Source organism: Pezoporus wallicus, unplaced genomic scaffold, assembly GCF_028554395.1.
Source record: "Pezoporus wallicus isolate ANWC-B61680 ecotype Strahan unplaced genomic scaffold, APGP_CSIRO_Pwel_v1 contig_8166, whole genome shotgun sequence".
NCBI lineage: Eukaryota > Metazoa > Chordata > Aves > Psittaciformes > Psittacidae > Pezoporus > Pezoporus wallicus.
Window position 1 is genome coordinate 486,455 of NW_026638114.1, and position 21,358 is coordinate 507,812.

The 21,358-nt window shown below is 40.3% G+C and overlaps 1 protein-coding gene across 5 annotated transcripts in view; it reads right to left on the reverse strand.

Annotated features, from left to right (window-relative positions):
- Positions 1-544: 544 nt before the first annotated feature.
- The window catches only part of LOC130599179 (core histone macro-H2A.1), a 35,136-nt gene continuing 14,322 nt past the window's right edge, over positions 545-21,358 (reverse strand). Inside the window, exons 4-8 of one of the 5 annotated variants that reach the window (XM_057409430.1) lie at positions 19,905-20,012; positions 12,159-12,249; positions 8,214-8,303; positions 5,609-5,783; positions 545-1,293 (exon numbers count right to left, since the gene is read on the reverse strand). In XM_057409430.1, coding sequence (XP_057265413.1) covers positions 1,128-1,293; positions 5,609-5,783; positions 8,214-8,303; positions 12,159-12,249; positions 19,905-20,012 — 630 coding nt within the window. In that variant the 3' untranslated portion in view covers positions 545-1,127. Of the gene's footprint in view, positions 1,294-5,608; positions 5,784-8,213; positions 8,304-12,158; positions 12,250-13,717; positions 13,818-19,904; positions 20,016-21,358 lie in introns of those variants that run through there. The other 4 variants (XM_057409428.1, XM_057409429.1, XM_057409427.1 and 1 more) reach the window with 4 other exon arrangements.

Below are 21,358 nucleotides of genomic sequence, written 5' to 3' on the forward strand. Positions count from 1 at the left end.
AAATGTGTGCCTCCTACCTCGAAAGCAGCCTAAACACTTCAAAGGAAGAGCTTCCTCCTCTAAGTGAGCATTCCCAGGCAATGGCTTTTGGACATGTAACCTCTTCTTTCTCCCAAAACTAAGTGGCTTCTGTAAGGGTTTATGTTGGTATGGATTTCAGCTGTGTGAATGATACAGCAACCAATACAAACTGGGCTCATAAATGCTTGGAAAAAAAAATGCAGAATGGCTTCAAACAGGCCAATATTAAATGGCTGGAACTAGTTAAAAATTCCTAGGCCTTGCTTGGGCTAAAAGGCTTCAACATCCTAAACTAAACCACCCCTGAAGTCAGATGCTGAGCAGAAGGATCCAAAGCACTAAGTGGAGAAAGCCCTGACCAGAGCATCCCTGAGCATCCATGGGTTCAGCCAGCCCAAGTAAAAGGCTCAGCATCACCACACACAGTTCCAGGCCACCAGTTCTGATCTGTCCCTCTCACAACTAACTGTCCACTTAGAAAACAAAGGCTTAAGGTCAAAATTAATCCAAGTACACCACCAGCACCAGTTCAAACATTTTACTAAATCAATTCACACAATCTCAAAATTGTAAATATAATTAAGGACAACAGGGTTTCTGTATCTGGGTTTTTTCTCTTCCAGATTTCTCATTAAGACAATAAACAAACACAAATTAGGTTTATAGCATCTGTTCTTTAAAAAAAATGAAAGGAACGCCACTCAATGTATCGATAAAGCACCACAACACAGTTACAAAATAGGGTTGGCCTGTTTCTGTCACAAGTAAAAGACTACGTACTCCTACCAGCTTCCTGCCTCAATCCAGACTTCATTAAAATAAAACTATAAAATCTCCTAGATTACACTAAGGTCAGACGATGCCTGGTATACAGTGCATTAACAGCAGTAATGCCAACTATCAGTGCCAACAGAAAACAGTTTAGAAAGTAAAAACAAACAAAAGAAAACCCCAAACAAAATAAAAACCAACAAAAATCCACCTTTATTCCCCTAGATGAGCAAAATTCAAAATAAGGGGTGCTCTGCTCCACAATGAGTTAAGGATCTGGGGAGGATGAGGGGTAGAAGAAGGGGTGGGAGGGCTGGTACTGCAGCTTTCCAGGCTTAGTTGGCATCTAGTTTGGCCATTTCCTGCACGTAGATCCCTATACTCTCGCTGTCAAAGAGCACAAAGTACACAGTCTTGATTGAAGAGGACATTGTTGACACGAAGTAGCTGGAGATGGCTTTCAGGATGAGCTGAGCAGCCGTTTGCTTTGGGAAACCATTTCTAGGAGAGACAAAAGGAAGAAAGGAAAATCAGGACTTGCTGACCCAGCTTTGGATGGTGCAGCCTTGCAGGGAATGTGCCAACTTCTCTCTACCGCTGCATGGTAAATACCACTGCAAGGCTCAGTGGTTACAGCCTGATTTAGAAGCTGCAAACTTGTTTTCTTACACTTATAATATTCAAAATTCCCAAAATATGGATACAGAATCTACACACTTTAATGGGTTGAACCTTACAATATCTGATGGGTCAATTACTCTCATTTAACAGACAGGTAAACCAACAGCCTGAAGGGGTCAGGAAGCAGCTATATATATCAGGGCTGCAGAGTCAAGCCTGCCCTGAAAGCAAACAGACCATTAAAGAAGAATAATAAGGGACAGAGAAGTTGATAAAGAAAATGGAGCATGAAAATATAGAGTACAAAATGGTTTTACCACTACTAATGGTTAATAATAGAGCACAACATTTTAAAAGTTACTTGTACAGCCTTGCTGCAGGCTGGAAAGGAAAAGAGAGTGAGTTCTAGTAGTTTGGTAGCAAGAAACAACTCTGGCAGCACCCTGAATCACTTCACATGTGGTAACACAAGTAAAGCAGCCCGAGTGATGCGGAGAGCCTCCTGGGTCACATCAAGCCTTGTCTGGATGGATCAGTCTAACTTTACTGGGGCTGGGAAGCAGAAGTACCTGTGTCAGGTCTGACCTAAGGGACCTGGTGGCTTTTCTATAAGCCAGCCTCAGCATCACTTCCAACACTCCTTACATCCTTTTTAATTACAGGCTGGTTCAATGTAAGTGCAGTCCTGAAGAAAAGATCTTGAAAAGCCATCTGCTTCATATTAGCTGCAGAGATCTGAAAACCAGAGGCCTTTCTACTCCTCCAGCTCCTGCCTCCTCCTGGAGAAGCCACAGCCACACAGAATAACCCTCACTGCTTTCCTAGAGGACAAAACTCTGCATGACTGTATTTCAAAGCTCACTGCCCACTCTGGGACCACTTCTCACAAGCTTTCTCACATTTTTATCCAGCAGCCCTTGTCCAAAAGTTGTATCTAATCTTAGAACAGGTCAAGCACAAGTAGAACGGTCTGAACAAAGCCATGACTTGAACTCTCAAGTTTTATAGGTCATGGCAAACTCCTGGTAACTACACTGAATGAGGTCAAAAGCTCTGCTGCTGCATTACCCATGAAGTACTGCTGCCCCCCGAGTGGGGTTTCACTGCAGCCCAAGTCTTAAGCGCTCCCCAAACCACAGTGAAGCATGCTGCAGTAACCAGCCCAAAGGAGATGGGACACAATCACTGTTACAAGTGGGACCCAAACAATGGGAATGAGCCCACTGAACATCACCTGGCTCCCCATGCACTTAGAGACCCACAGTGGTCAATACTCCCCATTATAAAGCGTGTAGTATTAATACTGAGTCACAGATTACACAAGTGACTGAGTTTGTCAGAGTTTCCTCAGCAATTCCAAGAAGCTGGGCTAAATCCACCTCTGGCACTAACAGGCACCACATCGCTTAGCATTTGCTCACTGAAGCACCACACTGATCATACATGCTGTTGTACTCTCCTTCTCATTACATGCTGCAAGACACAAAATGAGAAAGGCAACCGGCTGTGTCATGGCCTGCTTACTGCACATTACCTTACCATAAGATATACTCCGAGAGCAATGCTGTAGTAGTGCTGCCTGTAATGTGATATTATACCTGCTGCCCGAAGATAATGCTTGTTATATTTCAAAAATGGTGTCATGAAATAGCTCATGCTATTTCTTTTCTGAAAATGACAATTTGTCTTTTATTGAAGAAGGTGGGGGGAAAGGCAAAAGGTGTTGTGAAAAACCTTTGTATTCTTCCAAAGCCAAATGAGCTGGTCAGGGAGAATCAGCTGGGTGACAAGTTAATCAACTGAGAGCATAGTTTTGACACAGGAGCTGCTTCCCACTGTCAGCTTACCTAGAGAACAAGACACAGACTCAGCATGCCTCCACAGCTGATCACTTGCTAGTTACTTATGAATGCTGCATCCCGGCAAATACTGAACAGATCTTCAAGGAATTTTGCTCCTGAGCCGGAATTGTCATGCAGGCCAGTATCAAAACCAGGGTATGCACTGCTATTGAATCGCTCACAGAGGACACAAGTCATCCAACTGCCACTTCAGCAGCATGGTCACCACAGGGCAAGTGAAAGAGCAGCAGCCTGGTCAGAAGGAGGCATGCACATGGGGAAGCCAACAATGTAAATCGTTTAGGACCACACTCCCAAAAGAAAGGAGAGAGTAGAAAAAGGAGAAGGAAGGTGCTAACCATGTGGCCATGGGCTGCAAGGAACAGAAGCCTCTTGCACTGATCTAGTGGTCTGAGTTATACTACTGCGAAAAGGCAGTGTGAGGCTTTACCAAGCCAGTGTCAATTCAGATCAAAGTCAGAGCCTCAGGATGAAATCCCTACTCCAACGATGGTTTTACGTTCAATCCCTAACTCTCCCTTTTCTCCTGCTGGCCCTACCAGACTGAACTCCAGGCTACCTCTGCACCGCATCCAACTTGTGCTTTCCACAAGTTGGCCGTAGCTGAGCATCTGGCCCGCTGAATGCTACAAGTATGTGATTTTATTTCCCCCCGTGATTTATTTGAACTGCCCTCATGTAATCCCATTCCTCAACTATAAAAGAGAATGAAACTGTTTATGTGGGTTTATTGGGTGATGTCTGCTTGACAGATGTCTGTACTGGAGCAGCTGCATACATGTGGTGTCTCTGGCATTTGCTGTCTTTAAAAGCTTGACTTTTATTTTTCTTTTAATGCGTCTGACTTCATAAAGACAAGTCAAGAGCATTGTCAGAACATATTATGTTCTCTCCAAATTTAATTTATGCTTAAGTATCTCTAATTAAGAGGAAAAAGAAAATACACAACCTCATCTATTTCTCAAGGCCTTTTGATTCCTCTCCATCGTTTAAAAGCACCACTTCAACTGGCTTGAGTGAGAATGATGTGCACATGCCAAGTGGAGGACTTCGCCTCAGATCTTGCCTGTCAGTAATCAGGTTTCATAACAGAATGTGAATCTAATGATTGTTTGGGGTTTTATCATCTTCCAATACCAATCAACTACTTCACAGTGAGGGTTGGGAATGATTCTTCCCTGGGAGCTCTCCAGGAAAGACAGGGAAGATACACATAGTCTTGCTTTTAGATAACCAATTCCATAGTTGCTCTACAGGCTGTGGAGGAATAGAGTTTCTCCCAAAAGCAATTCAAAGCTTCTCTTTGTAGTGACTAGCCCATGAGCCTCACAGCTAATTCAACAGGTTAGTACAAACCCTTTGCTATACTCCTCTACTGTTGCACAAGGTTTGCTCCTGTTATCCTCTTAAAAAGACTCTCATGCAAATTAACCTTATTTGGAGCTTTGACTCACACAAGTTGTTTAAATTCATTATCCTTATTTATTATATGAAACTTCTACCTCTTTATTGCCATTCACCCAAAAGCTCAAATATCGCTTTCTGTTCTAACCCACAGAACAGGCAGGAATTAATCCAGGGCTGCAACACAGAGCAATGGGAAGAATATTCTTCCTGTACCTCAGCCAACTTCTTTCATGGCAAATTCAAAGGGGGCAGTTGTGCAGGGTTAAATACACAACCATGCTGTTCAGCCTAGAGTTGGCCTCACACAGAACCATCATTAAGGTCCAAGTGTTCCCTCCCCACCCCAAACCCAAGAGCCTCAGATTAACATCATAGCCCATACTCCACAGGCACTGAGCATCTTGTACAAAGCTAGAGGACCTTAACTTTAAACTTTGGCTTTCAAAGACCACGTCTTGAGAATCAAGGCATTTCAGGTTTGCTGCATAAATGAACACTAAGTCACATCTTCTGGCTATCCTAGGACATACATTGCAGTAAGTTTAATAATGCACTAAAACTAGGCAAAACGGACCCCTTCATGTCCTCCTCTACATCCCAGTTTATATGAACTATTTGTCTGAAAAAAAAATATCTCTCTTTTAGTATCTTCTTTAGAAGTTTATTTTATGCTATTCAACCTATTTGCATGCTTTAAGATTCTGCAGGGATTACTATGAGACCTGCCTGAACTAGCGTTCATACTGCAGGCTCCACACACAGCTTGAACCAACCCAGAAGAAGCATTTCATTTAGGGAATGGATTTAAACAAAGAATAAAGTCAGCATTGTACCAATGGGTTCGTACACGAGAAGGGACTGCAACATATGAGATGGCACTTAGAAAACGTGACCTATTTGGCACTGGGTTTGTGTAACAGCCTTACCTGCCACTGCCAATTGAAGGAAACGCAATTGATTTCAGCTTCTTTTCATCAGCCAGAGCCAAGCAGTTCTTCACCGTCTTTTCCAGCAGCTCCTCGCATTTGTCTGAGCCCCAGCCTGGGCTATTACAGTGGATCACAAATTTTGCAGGCAATCCATGGCCAGCACTGACAACAGCTAGTAAAAACCGAAAGTGAAACATAATTACTTTCCTCTCCTTAGGATTAAAAGAGTGCAAATGTGATTAAAATCGCAAACAACTGACAGACATTCCTTTAGCCCCAGTGAATGTTTTAGATTACAAATCACACAGCCTTAAAATATAACAACATGATTACAGAGACTTTGTATTTTCCATTTCCAGCTGCACTTTGCTGTGGTAATTTATAAATCATAGCTATAATCGAGCTTATTTTCAAGAGAGCAAGAATTCATGGCTGACATCAAAGGAAACATTTAAATTGGGGTTTGTGCAAACCTGTGCAACTTGGAAGGAGAAAGGCAGGAATGTTTTAGAAGCTAAACCTGTTCAAGGGATGATCTTGCTTTGGTTCAGTTTATTGCAGAGCTACAGTAAGTATCAATCAGGGTGCTGGACAGTCACATAAGAGATTGTGAGACCTTCAGCTAAATACAATTTGTTTAGGTTGTATGTAAAAAGAAACCACACTACTCACAAGAGCATAAACTGAACCTTCACAAAGAGTCAGGCTCCTAACACACTTTGGGATATAATTATACAAGCCACAAAAGCGTAGGGATAAAATGGCAGTTTATGCCTTCAAAAACAAGAGTAAAAATGCCAGTAATTTAAAAAAATAATAAAAAATAAAAAGGTTTGTAAAGGTGCTTAGAGAGCAGAAATCCTCCACTCCACTCTGGAATGTTTATGAGGCATTTTGTTATTTAAGTGTAGTAGAAAAAACCTCTTGGAGCACAGTCATCACATATGGATACTATCCTATAGCTGCTGCAGGAAAGAGAAAATAGACTTTGTCATATGGCATTCTGACTGGAGGTGAATCAGAAGACTGTGTTCTTAAGGACAATGGAAGCATGAGCATTTCTGTTCTGATGGGTTTGCAGATCCCCAACATGTTGAACAGCCTCACTGTTAGGCAATGTTAATTTGTCATAATGTGCAACTAAAATGTTGGCAGATTCAGAATACATCATAAATCCCAGGAAAAAAAAAATCTATTAAAAGCAGCTGATGCATCTCTAGTCAGATGTGAAATGTGGATAATAACTTCATCCTGCGATAATAAAACACTGTACTCACACACATCACCAACTTCACTATTTCTCAGGGACTGTTTTCTGGGGTTGTCATTAATTAACTCATTAGGATGCTGTTGAACTGTTCATTACCAAGAGCAGTTGTCCCTTAATACAAATGCAAATTCAAATGCTCTGAAAGGGGAAGTTATGCTTCTGCTGTAGAAAGAGACAAGCATGCAAGCATTCTGTGCTGGGTACAGTTACATTCCCGCTAAGGATCCTGATTATTGGTAGATTAAAGGGATATCTATATAATTGAGAAGTCTGAAAACTGGGTATCCATATGACTGAGAAACTGACGTGTATCAACTCTTCTCTAGTCCCCCTACAAGTCCCTGCCACCCAGTTTCTCACGGTGCAGTGTAGAGCTCCCCATGGGGTAAGATTGCCAAGCAGCTCTCACATCTGGGGGAACTTTCCTCTCCAACTTGCAACCTATTTGTAAGCAGCTGGATCTGGGCTGATAAGGAATGCTGTACAGAAGAAAAACATAAATAACTGATTCTACAAACTTCTGCAGGACAAGAATTCCAAGCAAAATGTATTAAAAATTTTAATAAGCCAGGGGAAAAATAACCCCAACTCGATGTATTAAGCACCAGAAGTAAACAGTTGTAATTTTTCCTGTCAGAGCTGAAGCCTTACATCTCCCCTTCAGCTTTAGTTAGAATTCGTTTACAAAACTGCGCACACTGTATTTATTTTTATAGCATAAACACAGATGGCAGAATCAGCCTCCTATATGAACAACATGTATCAGCAATTTCACAGATGGTGTAAAATTATATCTCGCCATTACCACACTTTATTACGCATATAGTAGATTTTTCTCAGATATTACATAAATTTTGATAACTAGGCATCAAAAAGTCATAAGCTTTTATAGTGATGATTTTGGCACTGACTAAACCAAGTGCCCAAGCAGATGCTGAACTTTAAGCATGTGCTGAAGTTCAGTGAAAGTGGGCAGCATTTCAGCAAAGCAGATGTTTAACAGAGTTGGACTCAACTCTTCTGAAAAATAAGAGTCTCATGAACTGCTTTTCTTAATAATCAGTGCTCACTGTGTATGTGTATACCTGTTAAGAGATTGCTCTTACTAGGAGTATCACACCACTTTCCTGGTAATGGTGACTTACGATGCAACATGTGTACATTAACTTTGGAGAACAGAAGTATCATGTAAGCCATAAAAGCTGCATGCAGACAGTAGGATCCCAAGCATTGTATTAGGGCACTAGTAGGAGCTCTGCTGTCTGAATGCTGCAGACAGTGAAGCCAGTGCCTGTGTGTTTTGGCTGCATGCTCCCGAGTGCAGATCCTCACCTCCAGCTATGTCCAATGGCCCGTTCTTTTTGCGAAGCTCAATGACAGCTTCCACAAACTCCTTGCCGCCTTTCTTTTCCAAAGTGCTCCCTGAACAGAGAATGGTTATTTTACTCATCTGATCCCAGTTTCCACAGCAAACATGTGACTCATCATTATTTTATGACATTCCTCTAGAGTTTTCTACCCAAACATTTTTTTTTGGGGACTGCAAAGTAAGATCTAAACCTTTTGGGACTTGAGAATTAGCTACTCATTAAAAACAACAACAACAAGAACAGAAAGTAAAACCAAAAGAGACAACCCTAACAACCCAAAAAACCTCACATTGGTTTATCCCTTGCTAACATTCTCCGATTTCAATGTCAAAACAGCTGACATGACATCCCTACCTCCTTCCTTACCACGAGCATCTGTTAGGGTGCAATGTTCGAGCAGGATGTGCTAGCTCAAGAGTGGTCGAAGGTTCATAATTCCTTCCCCTAAGATTCATTTTCCCCTCTCTCTTACAAATTGCTTTAAAGAGCCATTTGCCACAATAAGAATTTGAAACTCACCTGTTCTTGGTCCCTGACCCCAACAGGTGGCACCAGGAATGAAACAGTCTCGTGAGTGCAGCGGGCTGCTTTACTTGGTAACTGCCCAGCTTGTTGAGCCACCTTTAACCAAGAGGAAGAGCCTCAGAAATAAGGAGAATCTCTAAGGAACATATTCCTCCCATGAACTTCTCTAACTACAGCTAAGGAGCTGGACAACGCCATTCTGGGAGGAGAAGAGCTGTGCAGTGTTTCGGGGCAACCAAAATGTATGCTGTTTACAAAGGCAGTCCATCACTAAATGGTTTAGATCTTATTTTGCAGCTCTAGTTGTAAATATTAATGTATAAAAAAGAAAGCATTTTCCTAACTACATAAGCATCCCACATAATTTTGTACTGTGCATATTAATTATAGAGGTAGATAACACAAAAAGCAGTGATGTTTCATGAAGTCTCTGATTTATTACTTTGAAAACTGATTTCCATCAATTCAGAGCTAGGATCTATAAAGAGCTAGACATTCATTTTGTGAAACCCCTTACTTTCATTGATAAAGAAAGAAAACAAATGCATTTTCTGATGGAAGTGCACATACTATATGCTCAAGGAAGCAGAGCCCTTCCTCCAAGAGTCCGTTTCCTAAATAGGGTTATAGCTCTAAGTACTAAGAGGACTGAAAGATGCTTTTGTTTTGACACCATTGCTAAATTTCTTCCAAACTGGAGATTAAATATTGGAGACAATGCATTCAAAAACTGACCCTGCGGCCCTGCCTCTATTTTGCTATTGGGAAGTTCTTGCTTTTTGAGGTACAAAAGCTGAGGACGATTATAAAGTGTCTGTCCTTCTTTCCTTTTGCCTTTTTTCATAGCCATTTCATACTGGGTGCTTGCCAAAAGCTGGATTGTGAGGTCAGACTGTGGAGGTCAGAGTGTGATTTTCTTTTTGTGCTCATTTAAGCTTTCTTATAGAAATACTTCAGTCTAACCTTATTCATAATCCTAAGAAGTTTCTGAAACTCCAAGTTACCCATCCCTGTGCAGCTCGGATCTCACAAATCTCTTGGGAAAGGCAGTAACTGCTCTTTCTGTAGCAGCAAAGTGTCTTAGGAGAGTGCTAAGGAAACAGATCCACATCAGCACGGAGGTGCCTGGATATGTGCTGCCCTTCCAAGGCAGGGACGTGCCAGGCAGCACGAAGACCTTTGCTGAACCAGCCTGATGCAGCAATCTTACACAATCACTCTGACAGAGAGGGGATGGGGAGGGAAAGCAGCAGTCTTCCATTCTAGTTATATCCCTGTTGTATGTATTTCCATACCATTCCTATTTATATTTGCTTATATTCCAGTTATATTCCCCTTAAGTCCATGAACTCAGATCAGTCCAAAACCCCATGACATGCATAATCCTTAATTTCTCTTGTTTCAAGGGGAAACATAATTAAGCCTTGCACAGAACCCAGGAACAGAAAAGATCTATTAAGTAGGTCATTTCTTTGCCATTGCAAAGCTGTTGTACATTTAATGGAATTTAGCCTAGTTTGGTTTAATTCAATCCAGAAGGATCAGCTTTTTCCCTTCTACTGGGAATTAATTCATAATTAAAAGCAATGAGCAACACTGTCAGTCTATTTCACTGAGCTCTCTGCTTGCAGAGCTGGTCTACAGAAGAGCAAAAGCAGCGTTTGGTATGACTCAGTAAGGTTTTCTGCATTTACTCCTCAATTATGTTCTCTTTCTGATTAATAGCAAGGGTTTATACTGAAATTATATTTCAGAACTAGGTTGTAAATTAGCTTCATCTGGGAAAGGACAGACTGTAGTTAAGCATTTTCCACTACATTAGCAAGTTTCTTGATGGAAGTCTTGCTTCACAGCTTCAAGGTTAGTAGCTTATTTGCTCACAGGCATAAATATGTGTCACTCCCATGAGAATAAGATCATTATCTCATGCTTTCCAAGCAGGCATTGGTATCAGTGTTGAAAACAGTGTTAGCAGAAATTTAGGCTCTAAAATTCTCAGGATAAAACCCCGGTACATTTAAATTGTTAGGGAAAAAAAACCAACAGAACTTAAAAATAATTAAAAAAAAAATTTAGATGGGGAAAAGTTAATCATTGGAAGCTAAGCATTTGTGCACTTCTATTCTTTCTTACAGCAGTCAGAGGTAACAGGAACCTACGCTAAGGAATGAGCAGTACAGCTTCGAGAGACAATTTTCTCTGTAGGGTAGCAAAGCATTTCTTTGTCAAAGAGTAGGAGGCACATGAGCTAAATGGGTCTGACTTTAGAAAGTTAGAACTTTAGACAGTTCTAGACTTTAGCAGTGAATGCTTCAGATACAAAGTGTTATGACACTTATTTCAATGTCTTTGCATGATGTTTAGCCAGCCAAGTCACAGCTGTTCCTGCCCAACAGGCCATACAGAGCTACATTAGTCTACATGTTACTTGGAAAGTAGCCCCTTTGGAAAAAGCAGGAGTTGTGGGCCATGCCAGCTCTGCAGCAGGACATGTGTCCCTCTAACCAGGCACCGGAACAGGGCTGCAGGCGTGGAAGCAGACCATTCGCATAGCGATGATAAGGTTAAGGTGAGATGTAGAGCAGAGCCTGGCAGCTTAAGCATGGTGGGTCATCACCTTTACCAGTAATTCCACATTCAGCCCAAATGCTGATTTGCCTTCTCAAATTACCAAGGCAGTTCAGTTAAATTACTGCTACCCTTTTAGAAAGTCCTTCCAAATACCGTACATAGAGCGGGGTGTTACTAAGGGAGGAGTTACTCGGGGACACTGGAGATACTGAATTGAGATGTCATGTTTTCTATCATGCCTTCTCTCATCGGTGTAGCTTATGGGACTGACTGCCTGAAAAACATATGTAGCATCACTACCTGCGTGCTTGTGTGTGTGAGGACTGTTGACTGGGCTATGGATATAATCAGTCCATAAAACACAAGAAAACTAACCTTAAGAGTTCAGAATATATGGATGGGTTAGATCCAGCATGTCAGATGTGAACATCTGAAACTTGGCATGGAGAGGGTGTACTGGAACTGGTTAGAAGTCTACAGATCAAGACTCAAACCACATTCAAAACAGGCACTTAACATGTCAAACAAACAATGCGGTAATTCATTTTCCTTGGTCACATGCCTGCACTGAACAGACTGTTCCTGCACTTCAAATTTTGGCGGTACAATCTATTGTTACTTCTGAAAAGCCTGATTTGGTGATAAAACCCAAAAATGCCTACTGACTTTGTAATTCTTCATTTCTTTTCATATCAGTCAGGACTGCTGGAAGTGAGAAATGAATGCAAATCTGCATAGCTACAACAAGCTTGTGGCTGCTGATTGACCATGCACACACATACAAACTCCGCAGCACTGAACTTGCCATTACCTACTTCACCACCGGTGTAGAAGTCAGAGTTTGTCGGGTGAACGACAGCATCACTGTCGATCGTGGCAATGTCAGCCTGTACAACTTGCAACTACAACAGGTAAACAGATGTATATCAACCACGTTGGACAGAGACCCAGCACAGGCTCTACATTTACACATGTACCAACGTCCATATTTTCCTACCTTTACATCTCCAAACCTTGCGCCAAAGGAGTATGCTGAGTTGTGTGTGCAGGTGTGTGTAGAGAAAGGGGTGTAGGGAACAGGAGGAGGAATATTGAGTATGACATGATCAAATAAATGTTAAAATGACAAGTCAGAGCAATCACATGAGATCATTTCCAAAGCTTTAAAATCAGCTAATACCCCATTTCACTTGGCAGTAACCTAGAACAACCAGTTCCCCACAGATCATGACACTAAAATATGGAATCTGTTTAAAAAAAGAAATTCAGGATCATCAAGCCAAACAAAATAACTAGTTTCTCCATTTTGTCAGCATCAATAAGCTGACAGGCGCTAAGCTTCATATGGATAGGATGCATTGCTTTGTTTCTATAAAGGACAGCCTCCTTCAGATGGAGGAAACTGTACCTGCAGACAGGGTTGGACTGAATGGGCTTTAAAAAATAGAAACGATTGTTCTTATATTTTAAAGGTTAAGACACATTTTCTAGTTATGTGTTGAATGGCTGAGACACTTGTAAAAATGTACATATTTCTGGGAAAGGCTGATTTAAATCTTTTCCTTGTTAAATTACTGCGCACATTCCCATAGGAAATACAGTAGTAGAAGAATTATGGGGTATATTCCATTAAGGAAGTTTAAAACCAAGACAGCAGCAGGTGTACTCAAATAAGAGAGGAACACAGTACTTCATGCATGGCAGTTAATCTTTCTTTAACTTTTGCTGAAGAACAGACTTCTGTTGAAGGAGGATTTACTTATTTTTCAATATAGAATAAGACAGAAGCTTTAGAAGCGATACATCATCTACAATAGTATCTACAAGTTCAGTGTTGGTATAATATCAGTATTTGTTTTCAGCTGAATGAAAGTGCCAAGGAGTAATTGAAGTGTAATGGAAATAAAACTATTTGACTGAATTAAACATGAAATTGAGGTAGGAAAGATTTGGGAATAGTTAATTATTTAATCAATCCTCTTTAGAAATATTTATGCCTACTCTGAGTATCAGAAAAAAACCCAGATTGCAGTGAGAATGGAGAAACTGCTTATTTTGAAAACAACCTGACAAAGAAGTATTTTAGTCCTCAAAGTATCCAAATAAGAAACCCCCCAAGATAGCTAACAGTCACATATGATCATTATGGAAAAGAATTTATGAGTTTTGCTTTAACAGAAATCAAGACTAGCAATTGCTGTGAGTAATCAGATTTGGTGAAAAAGGAATTTGAATGTAGTTCTTCAACAAAACAGAACCTGCAGGATTTGAATTTCTGCTCTTTTTAAATATAGGAAGCCCTAGAGAATAAATTCTGAGTTCCATAATTTTCATGTGACCATTAGTTGTGTCAACCCATGCCCCATTTACCTAGGTCATCTTTAAGGTCAATGTCAGCATTGGTAGGATTGATAATGGCCTCCACCTCGAAGCCGGCTAAATTACTGATTTCACTGTGAATAAGGTTCAGCTGAAAAGAAAAGCATGAGGTGGGAAATAACAGGACAGCTGGGAAATCACAGAGAAGCTGCAGAAAAGTGAGCTTTGCAACACAGATGGAGATAGCATCACTGCAAACAAATATGCAAAATAAAAGGCAGGTCATAAAGGAGGGTTATTACCCAAATAAAATTCAAACACAAGACTCAAACATTGTTCACACTAGGGGGGGACATAAAGGTACCTACTAACAAGGTCTGGTTTGGCTTTATGCTGACCACTATCTGGGATTGTTATAAGAGGGTATCTGTTTCTCCTCTAAGTATAGATGAAGGACACCCTGACCATTTCTTTAAGTACCAATTACAGGAATGTGCCATGACCCTCGGGCACTGAAACTTGGATAAAAGATGCTGCTCCTCCTCCTTTAAGCCAGTAAACTTGAGAAAGCACATGTGTCTCCAGCAATCCCTCCAGCCTAACAAGGGGACGTGTTCCCTTATGAGTGGTCAACACATTCTGTATTGCATTTCAGTTTTCATTTGCACTGCTCTGCAGCCTTTGGGAAGGGCTGGGGATGTCCCATAAGGAGGCACTATTATGTGCTTACTGCTGCTAGGTTTTATTTGGTTTATTTCTTTTTGTCAGTTACGAAAATAGAGATTTTGCCCCCATCCATTAATGCTCATGAGCTTCTCCCACTAACACCATGTATTTCAAGCATGCCTTTCAATTTCTGTCTGAACTGCTACAAAATTGGAAGGATTTCTCATGGGCACACAGTAAATTGAGAAAGTCAGCACAGATAATGTATTAGGAAAATATTCTTCCCTGTGAGGGCACTGAGGCACTGGCACAGTTTGCCCAGAGCAGCTGTGGCTGCCCCATCCCTGGCAGTGTTCAAGGCCAGGTTGGACACAGGGGCTTGGAGCAAGCTGCTCTAGTGGAAGCTGTCCCTGCCTGTGGCAGGGGGTTGGAACTGGATGAGTTTTGAGGTCCCTTCCACCCAAACCATTCTATGATACCTCACATCTGTACTACCTGTTCTTAAAAGAATAAAAAGAATTAATGAAATATGAGGAAGTGCAGATTTCAACTTCTAACAACACATTCTGAGCAAGACTTAACAAAATATTCTATAAAATAAGAAGTCAGTGAAAAAGTCAGACCAGCAATGGTAACAAACTGATCCTGCCATGTCCTTCTAGTAAGAATGCTTATTTGGAAGTAGGTAGAGGTCTAAAGTGACAGCACAGCTTGCTTCCTACTGATAGTAGAGAAAGTTCTCATTCATTTATGCAAGCCTTGAAGCCAACTGTAGCTAAAGCCAGGTTCTCCATCCAATTCCAAACCCACCAGGTTCAACCTCTGAAGCATAACATTCAGGCACAGCAATTTATCTCATCAATAATAATTTTGTCTCTTGGTGTGTATTCCATGCTCTATAAAAATGAACTCTTCAAATCTCCTCCTTGTGTCCCTTAGCTTATTAATAGGGAATATGAACTAATTCATGAAACCAGTACAAGTGAATGGGTCATTTAAGGAGGCCAACATCCATGTATTTAAGTTTTATGAATAAATTGTTTCCATTTCATTCATGTGATTATATGAATTGACCTTCTTTCTCTTCTTAAAAGCCTGCAATTTCATGTAATTTGCAGATGGTGCTTGACTAAACTACGGTCCCTCAAAATAGGGTTATTTTGGCTAAAAATGAATGTAATTCAGCTCTGCTTTAAGTATGGGTCTGCTGAGGAATTTGTAATAAAATCTAAGCAGACTTGCTTTCCAAATAGCTCAGAATCCTTTAATATTTCACACATGGTGACTTATTCATACTGGAGTTTGAGTCTTGAGTTTGACTACAAGCAACTGCTGTTTAAAAAATAAAGTCAAATCAAATCAAAACAAAATGTTAAAAAAAAAAAAGGTGAATTTTGAAATCACAAAAAGAAAAAAAAACCCAATGACAAAACACATGCACACACCAAAAGACTGGTTTGTGGGGATTTTAATATGTTCCTAAGCATATTTTGTTCATTTAGGTGATGCTCTGATTCCTGTGTTCTACAAGTTTATGCTCCAGAATACTGGCTGCAGAGTATTTTGGTTTCAGATCTCTACCCTACCTCTGCGCCTCATATATGGGATTTACATAGTAACTAGATGGTAACTAAAGTTTCAGTTTAACAGTAACATCAAAATGCTTTAAAAGATGCCCATCCCTGACAGCCTCTGTGGGCAGCTAAACTTTGCATTCACTGCTCAATGCAGTGTTAGCAATTGTCCAAAACAAAACACCCCAGAAGTTTTCCTATAGAATTAAATCCTCCAGTGGGTTGTTGCTCAATTTTACTACCCAATAGTATGAAGCATGCATTAAGACCGAAGTGATCCCTAAAGAGCCACTTAAAACCATATAAATAGGCATGACTTGCACATACATGTGCAGCAAAGAGTGGATGTAACTTTAGGTAGCATTTAAATCTAATGTTAGATAAAATGCAGGTGGTACTTGGCACATCCATGTGTATTCTCTGGGGCAAGCCTTCCATTTCTTATTTCAGACAAAATTACCTTCAAAGTCTGGGGAGTGTTTCTGGTATGAGTTTCATACAGAAAACTGAAGACGCCTGTTGAAGTCAACAAGCTGAGGAGCTTGGAAATTCCAAACCCTAATGCTCAGGCTTGAGGCCTTACAACTCTGCCTCTACTCTGTAATTGTCTCAGGAAAAACAAGCTAGTTGATGCACAGAACATCATGTTTCCATTGGGACATCACTTGTAGATGTGCAATCATTTACCTATTAGCTAGATTTTAACGCTTAGTGTGGCACTAATATACTTCTAAAGGTGTAGCTGAAGGGTTTGTTGCCCTTTCCCGACCTCTAAGAGTTTCTAGCTGAATGTCAGCAAGATTTAATGATTTCATGTCAAGATTTAATGCAGTAACTACATTCTAAAAACTGCGTAATACCCAGGTTTGCAGCATTCTCATTTGTGTTTTCAGTAATTAAATCTGCAGATATTAGAAGCATGAAGAACTACTCTTGCAAATAAAACCCTTCCCTTCTGCAAGCTTGGAGCCAAGATTTTTCCCATTAAACACTTCTGAATGACGTGATCCTAAGGATTACTTTCTCCCTTCTCTGCATTTAAGTCCATCATTTCCTGATCTAGCAGGTAGTGGTTTTGCAGACCAAAGAGACATGCCGTAAAGGTGTCCAAAGACGTCACACGAGGTCCAAAAGGTACAGATTATTTGTCCGGCTGGGTTTTTCAGTCTCAGGTTTCTGTGTTTGCACTGCACTTTATTAAGAACACACAGAACACGAAAAACTGTATGTACAAACTCGAGAAAAATCAAATAACTATGACTAATATGAGTGGGTTTGCTTTTCAAATGGAAAAGCTCAAAGTGTTTTATCAGACTAAGCTTTCCTACCATCACTGTGAAGAGTATCTCCAAGTGTGTCTCCATTACACAAATGTGGAAGGCAACAGCGGGAGAGGAGATGATTTACAGTACCTCTGACTTGGCCAAAACCAGAAGACAGAGTCATGGTTTCCAGGCCTCCAGCTGAACATGAACCCACTATCCTCCCTACCCAAGAAACCAGTGTATTTCTCCTTCCCTCAAAATGCCGTTTAAAGGAGTGCAGGCTCTGCTGAACAGAAGGAAGGTCCTCCTCTTCTGCCCTCATGCTTTCCAAACAAGCAACACACACACATCTAAGGAATCAAACTGCAACTCTGTCTGCGGTCACTACTGACAAAATTCTTAGTTCATTATGTTGATGAATACCTTGTGGCATTCATTTAAAACAACCCTAACAAATGTGATTTTCTGCTGTTAAGCAGACTTAAATTTAGACAACTAGTTTAAGAACCAAATAGTACCTTTTTAAACAGCAATTGCATGTAGAAATGACTAAGCAGAAGCATTTACCTGATTAGAAGCCACTTGAGTTTTTATAGAGAATTGTTACATTTAATTTGTAGATTTGCCAAACAAAGGGCACTTACTTGGGACTGCCATGTGTCAGTTCACTAACAACTACATTAGCAGGCTGCTAAACCTGCAAATAGCAGCAGATATCCTGTCACACTCAGGATCTCCTGGCCCATGCAAAACACACCTCATGTTTAGGAGCATTCAACTCTCCCCAGTTCCATGACTGACAGTTTCATCTTTGTCTTTTTTATCACAAGAAAATCAAAGTTTTTCTGGGTAGTTTTGAAAAGGCATGTTTTGAAATCAATTTCTGGGGAATGGTCTGAAAATATTCCTGGGAATAGGCCAGCATGGGGTTTTTTTGGTTATTTTAATGCTAAATAAAATCTCTTTGATCACTACAGTGTAAGGGGGTTTTTGTATTTTAAGCTTTTCACATTTTCAGTCTTAAAAGAATTTAGGTTGGTCTCAACATGCTATTTTGGGGATAAAAATCGGAACAGAGACATGAATGCATTATTTAGCAGCTCAAGCAAGGCAAGAATTTCATTTTTAACTCAGAATACAGAAAATTCTTATATTTGTTAGACATAGCCTATCTTTAGATTTGTATGCTAACCATTCACTGCCTCTGAAGACAGTTTCTGCTAGGGAACCAGAAGCGAACTATAATCTGTGCTAGACAAATGTGCTACGCTCATCTCCACAGCACCTATGCATGCTCTATCCCTCAGAAAACAATCCATTGCATTTAGAGTGTTTGCTCCTAATGGAGGGGGTTTAATTTTTGTTACAAATAAAACCTGTCCCACTCTCACATGCAGGGCTGACAGCAAACGAGTACAGGGATGGACATGTCATACCATTGATTTTTAATAGGGGGCTGCCCTCCAAGTGAAGGAGAAAGGCAAAAAGTCCACTTCCCAGTGCAAGGTACTCACTGGAGAGTTCTACAATAGGCACTGGCTTTGCTCATCATAGCTTAAAGCAGTCCCAGCGCTCCTGACTTCCACTGTGGCTGACAGCAAAGCCACACCGATTTGATGGGTCACTCTTGCTGGAACACAACACTAGGCATTACTACAGGATTCCTATGGTAACTAAAAGCTGTTCAAAACCAGATCCAAGACTCTGACGCTACTTGCTTTCTTGAAACACTAATGGGTTTTACAAGTTTGGGGTTCTGATTTAGTCAAAGTATGTTCAAAACCAGCCCCTTAGCGGTAGTCAAAAAACCACCCCCTACCAAAGCAGCAATTCGGCTCTAGCTGTAAAATTCATTGTGGAAAAATCAAAACTCTTGCAAAAAATAACAGTACTCTCATGCATGTTAAACTGAGCAAACAAACTGTGGAAGGGTAAATGGAGAACAACCTCAGCATGAAATAAAAATGAGTCAGAGGAGATGCATTCCACAATGGACAATGGCTCATCGTTTATGACTTGCAACACAATGAGCTGATTACTGAATGATAGAAGAAAGATGCAGTTTTACTTCACAAAATTTTCTATCACAAACTAAAGGCAGATTTCAAGACAAAAGACCAAATTAATTTAATGAATTGTCTCTTTAACTGGATCCTCTCTTTAAGCAGGTATTTCTATTAGACCACCCCATGTCCCAAAGCATATTCACAGGGAAGAAAGGATTGTTGATGTCTAGCTTTTCATAAAAAGCATCATTCATTATTACACAGCATTAACTTTTGTAAATAACAAAGCAGAACAAAACACAAAACCACTATTATGAACCAATGTTTAAAAGAGGTTTTGATAAAAACCTGGAAATCATTTCCATCAGCAATGAAGTGGGCTGCCCATTGGAAAAAAGACAGTTCATTTTTAGGATTAGCTTTGGCAGAAGGTTAGCTGGAACAATTCTGCTGTTATGAATAAGGTAAGAGATACAAGCACACAGGCTTGCCTTCTCTTGGAGTATATATGAAGCCATCTGAAGACTCTCTTGTATATTTTTTAAGTGTTTTAAAAGTTGTTTCAGAGAATTGCTTTGTTCAAAAAATTAACGTACATCTCCTCAAGTGCTCAGTGGGGAAATGTCCATTGTACCTAGGTGGTTTGGGGAACAGGGAGGGGTGCAAAGGGGTATTCCCTAAGCGGCACTGAGAAATAGGTATTCATTTAGAATAATACAGAGCATACCTTCTGGCCAAGAAACAGACTTTTGGTGGACAGGACTGTGAAACCATCTGCAGGAGTTCCCTCTGTTGTGCTGTCAGCACTGGCTGATTTGCTCACTTCTCCCTGCTTCTTCTTCCAAAAATATAGTTAATTAGTTAACTCAAGGCTGAGAAAAACAGTTTGATAACACTACGATATATGACATGCCATAAATGCTCATGGGCAATAAAGTACCAGTACAAACACCAGCATTTGGATTTTATCCTTTAGTCTAACTGAAGTGACTGATTACAGCTGAAGGAATCAATAGCAAAAGCGACCTCAGTGTCCATATATCCACATTAGTCTTTTCTTGCCTACCACAGTGCACACTTCAGAAGACAGTTGTCTTAAATAAGAAAACAAACAACCTGAAACTTTTAACAGATTCTTAATGGTTTATATGGAAAAAGATAATGTATTTGGTCATATGTATGAATAGACATTCATTTTAAGGTAAAACCTGACTTGCCAGAGTGCAAATTCTCTCTCTCTCTGTAAAGAGAGGAGCTCCCAGGTGTCACAAAGTTCTGTTTCAGAAATACTGCTTTGTAATCTGGCCGCCCTTAGTGGCAGGGTTAAAAGAACACATCTACTTTCTACCTGCCTAGCAGTAGGAAATGAACTGAATCATTTTCTCTGTCTTGTTTAATACTGTCACCTTCCATTCTCTCCAGTAAAGCTGTAGGTGGAGAAGGTGTTCTCCTCCGCCACCATTCCTTTTTTCAACTGTATTCCTGAGGTAAAATAACAGGTTTCAGGAATGAAATGATTTACTGAATAGAAACGAGAATTAGGAACATTTTGAAAGGGATGTTTCATGGAGATAGTGAGTTGACTGCTGTGGTTATAAAGTCAGTTTGTGCCAAAAATAATTTCATATTTTCAATTAAAATTACTACTTATGATTTCATATAAATACTTGGTGCCTCAGCAGTACCTGTGCTGAAGCTAAAAAGCACACCTGGAATATTAAGCTCCTTTTTGTTCTCCTATTGGCCCTTTCCAAAGTATATAAACTAAATCAGTGGCTGAGCAACTAAAATGACTTTGATGCAAAGGTATTGGTGCTTTAGAAGCTGTAACCATGCTTTGCTTTACACAAATGTTTTGGAAATTAGATTTTCATGGGCCCTATTTCAGTTCCCCAGGAGTTTACTGTTAGCCAAATACCAATATAGTAAGCAGACAATACAGTTTATTGTGTGGAAGAAAAACAGAACCCTATAACAGACTTCCTGCTTTTGTAATCAAGTAAGGGGAAAAAAATTCCAGATTTAGGGAACTTATTAGTGCATGGTTATTAGAAGCACTGCACTTGAAATGTCAGCTAGTCCGTGTTCTAAGAGAGAAAACTAAATTCAACAGTTCAAAACAAGAGTGAAACAATCATTTGAGTGACCAAGTAATTAGTAACAGAGACACATGGTTCTGTT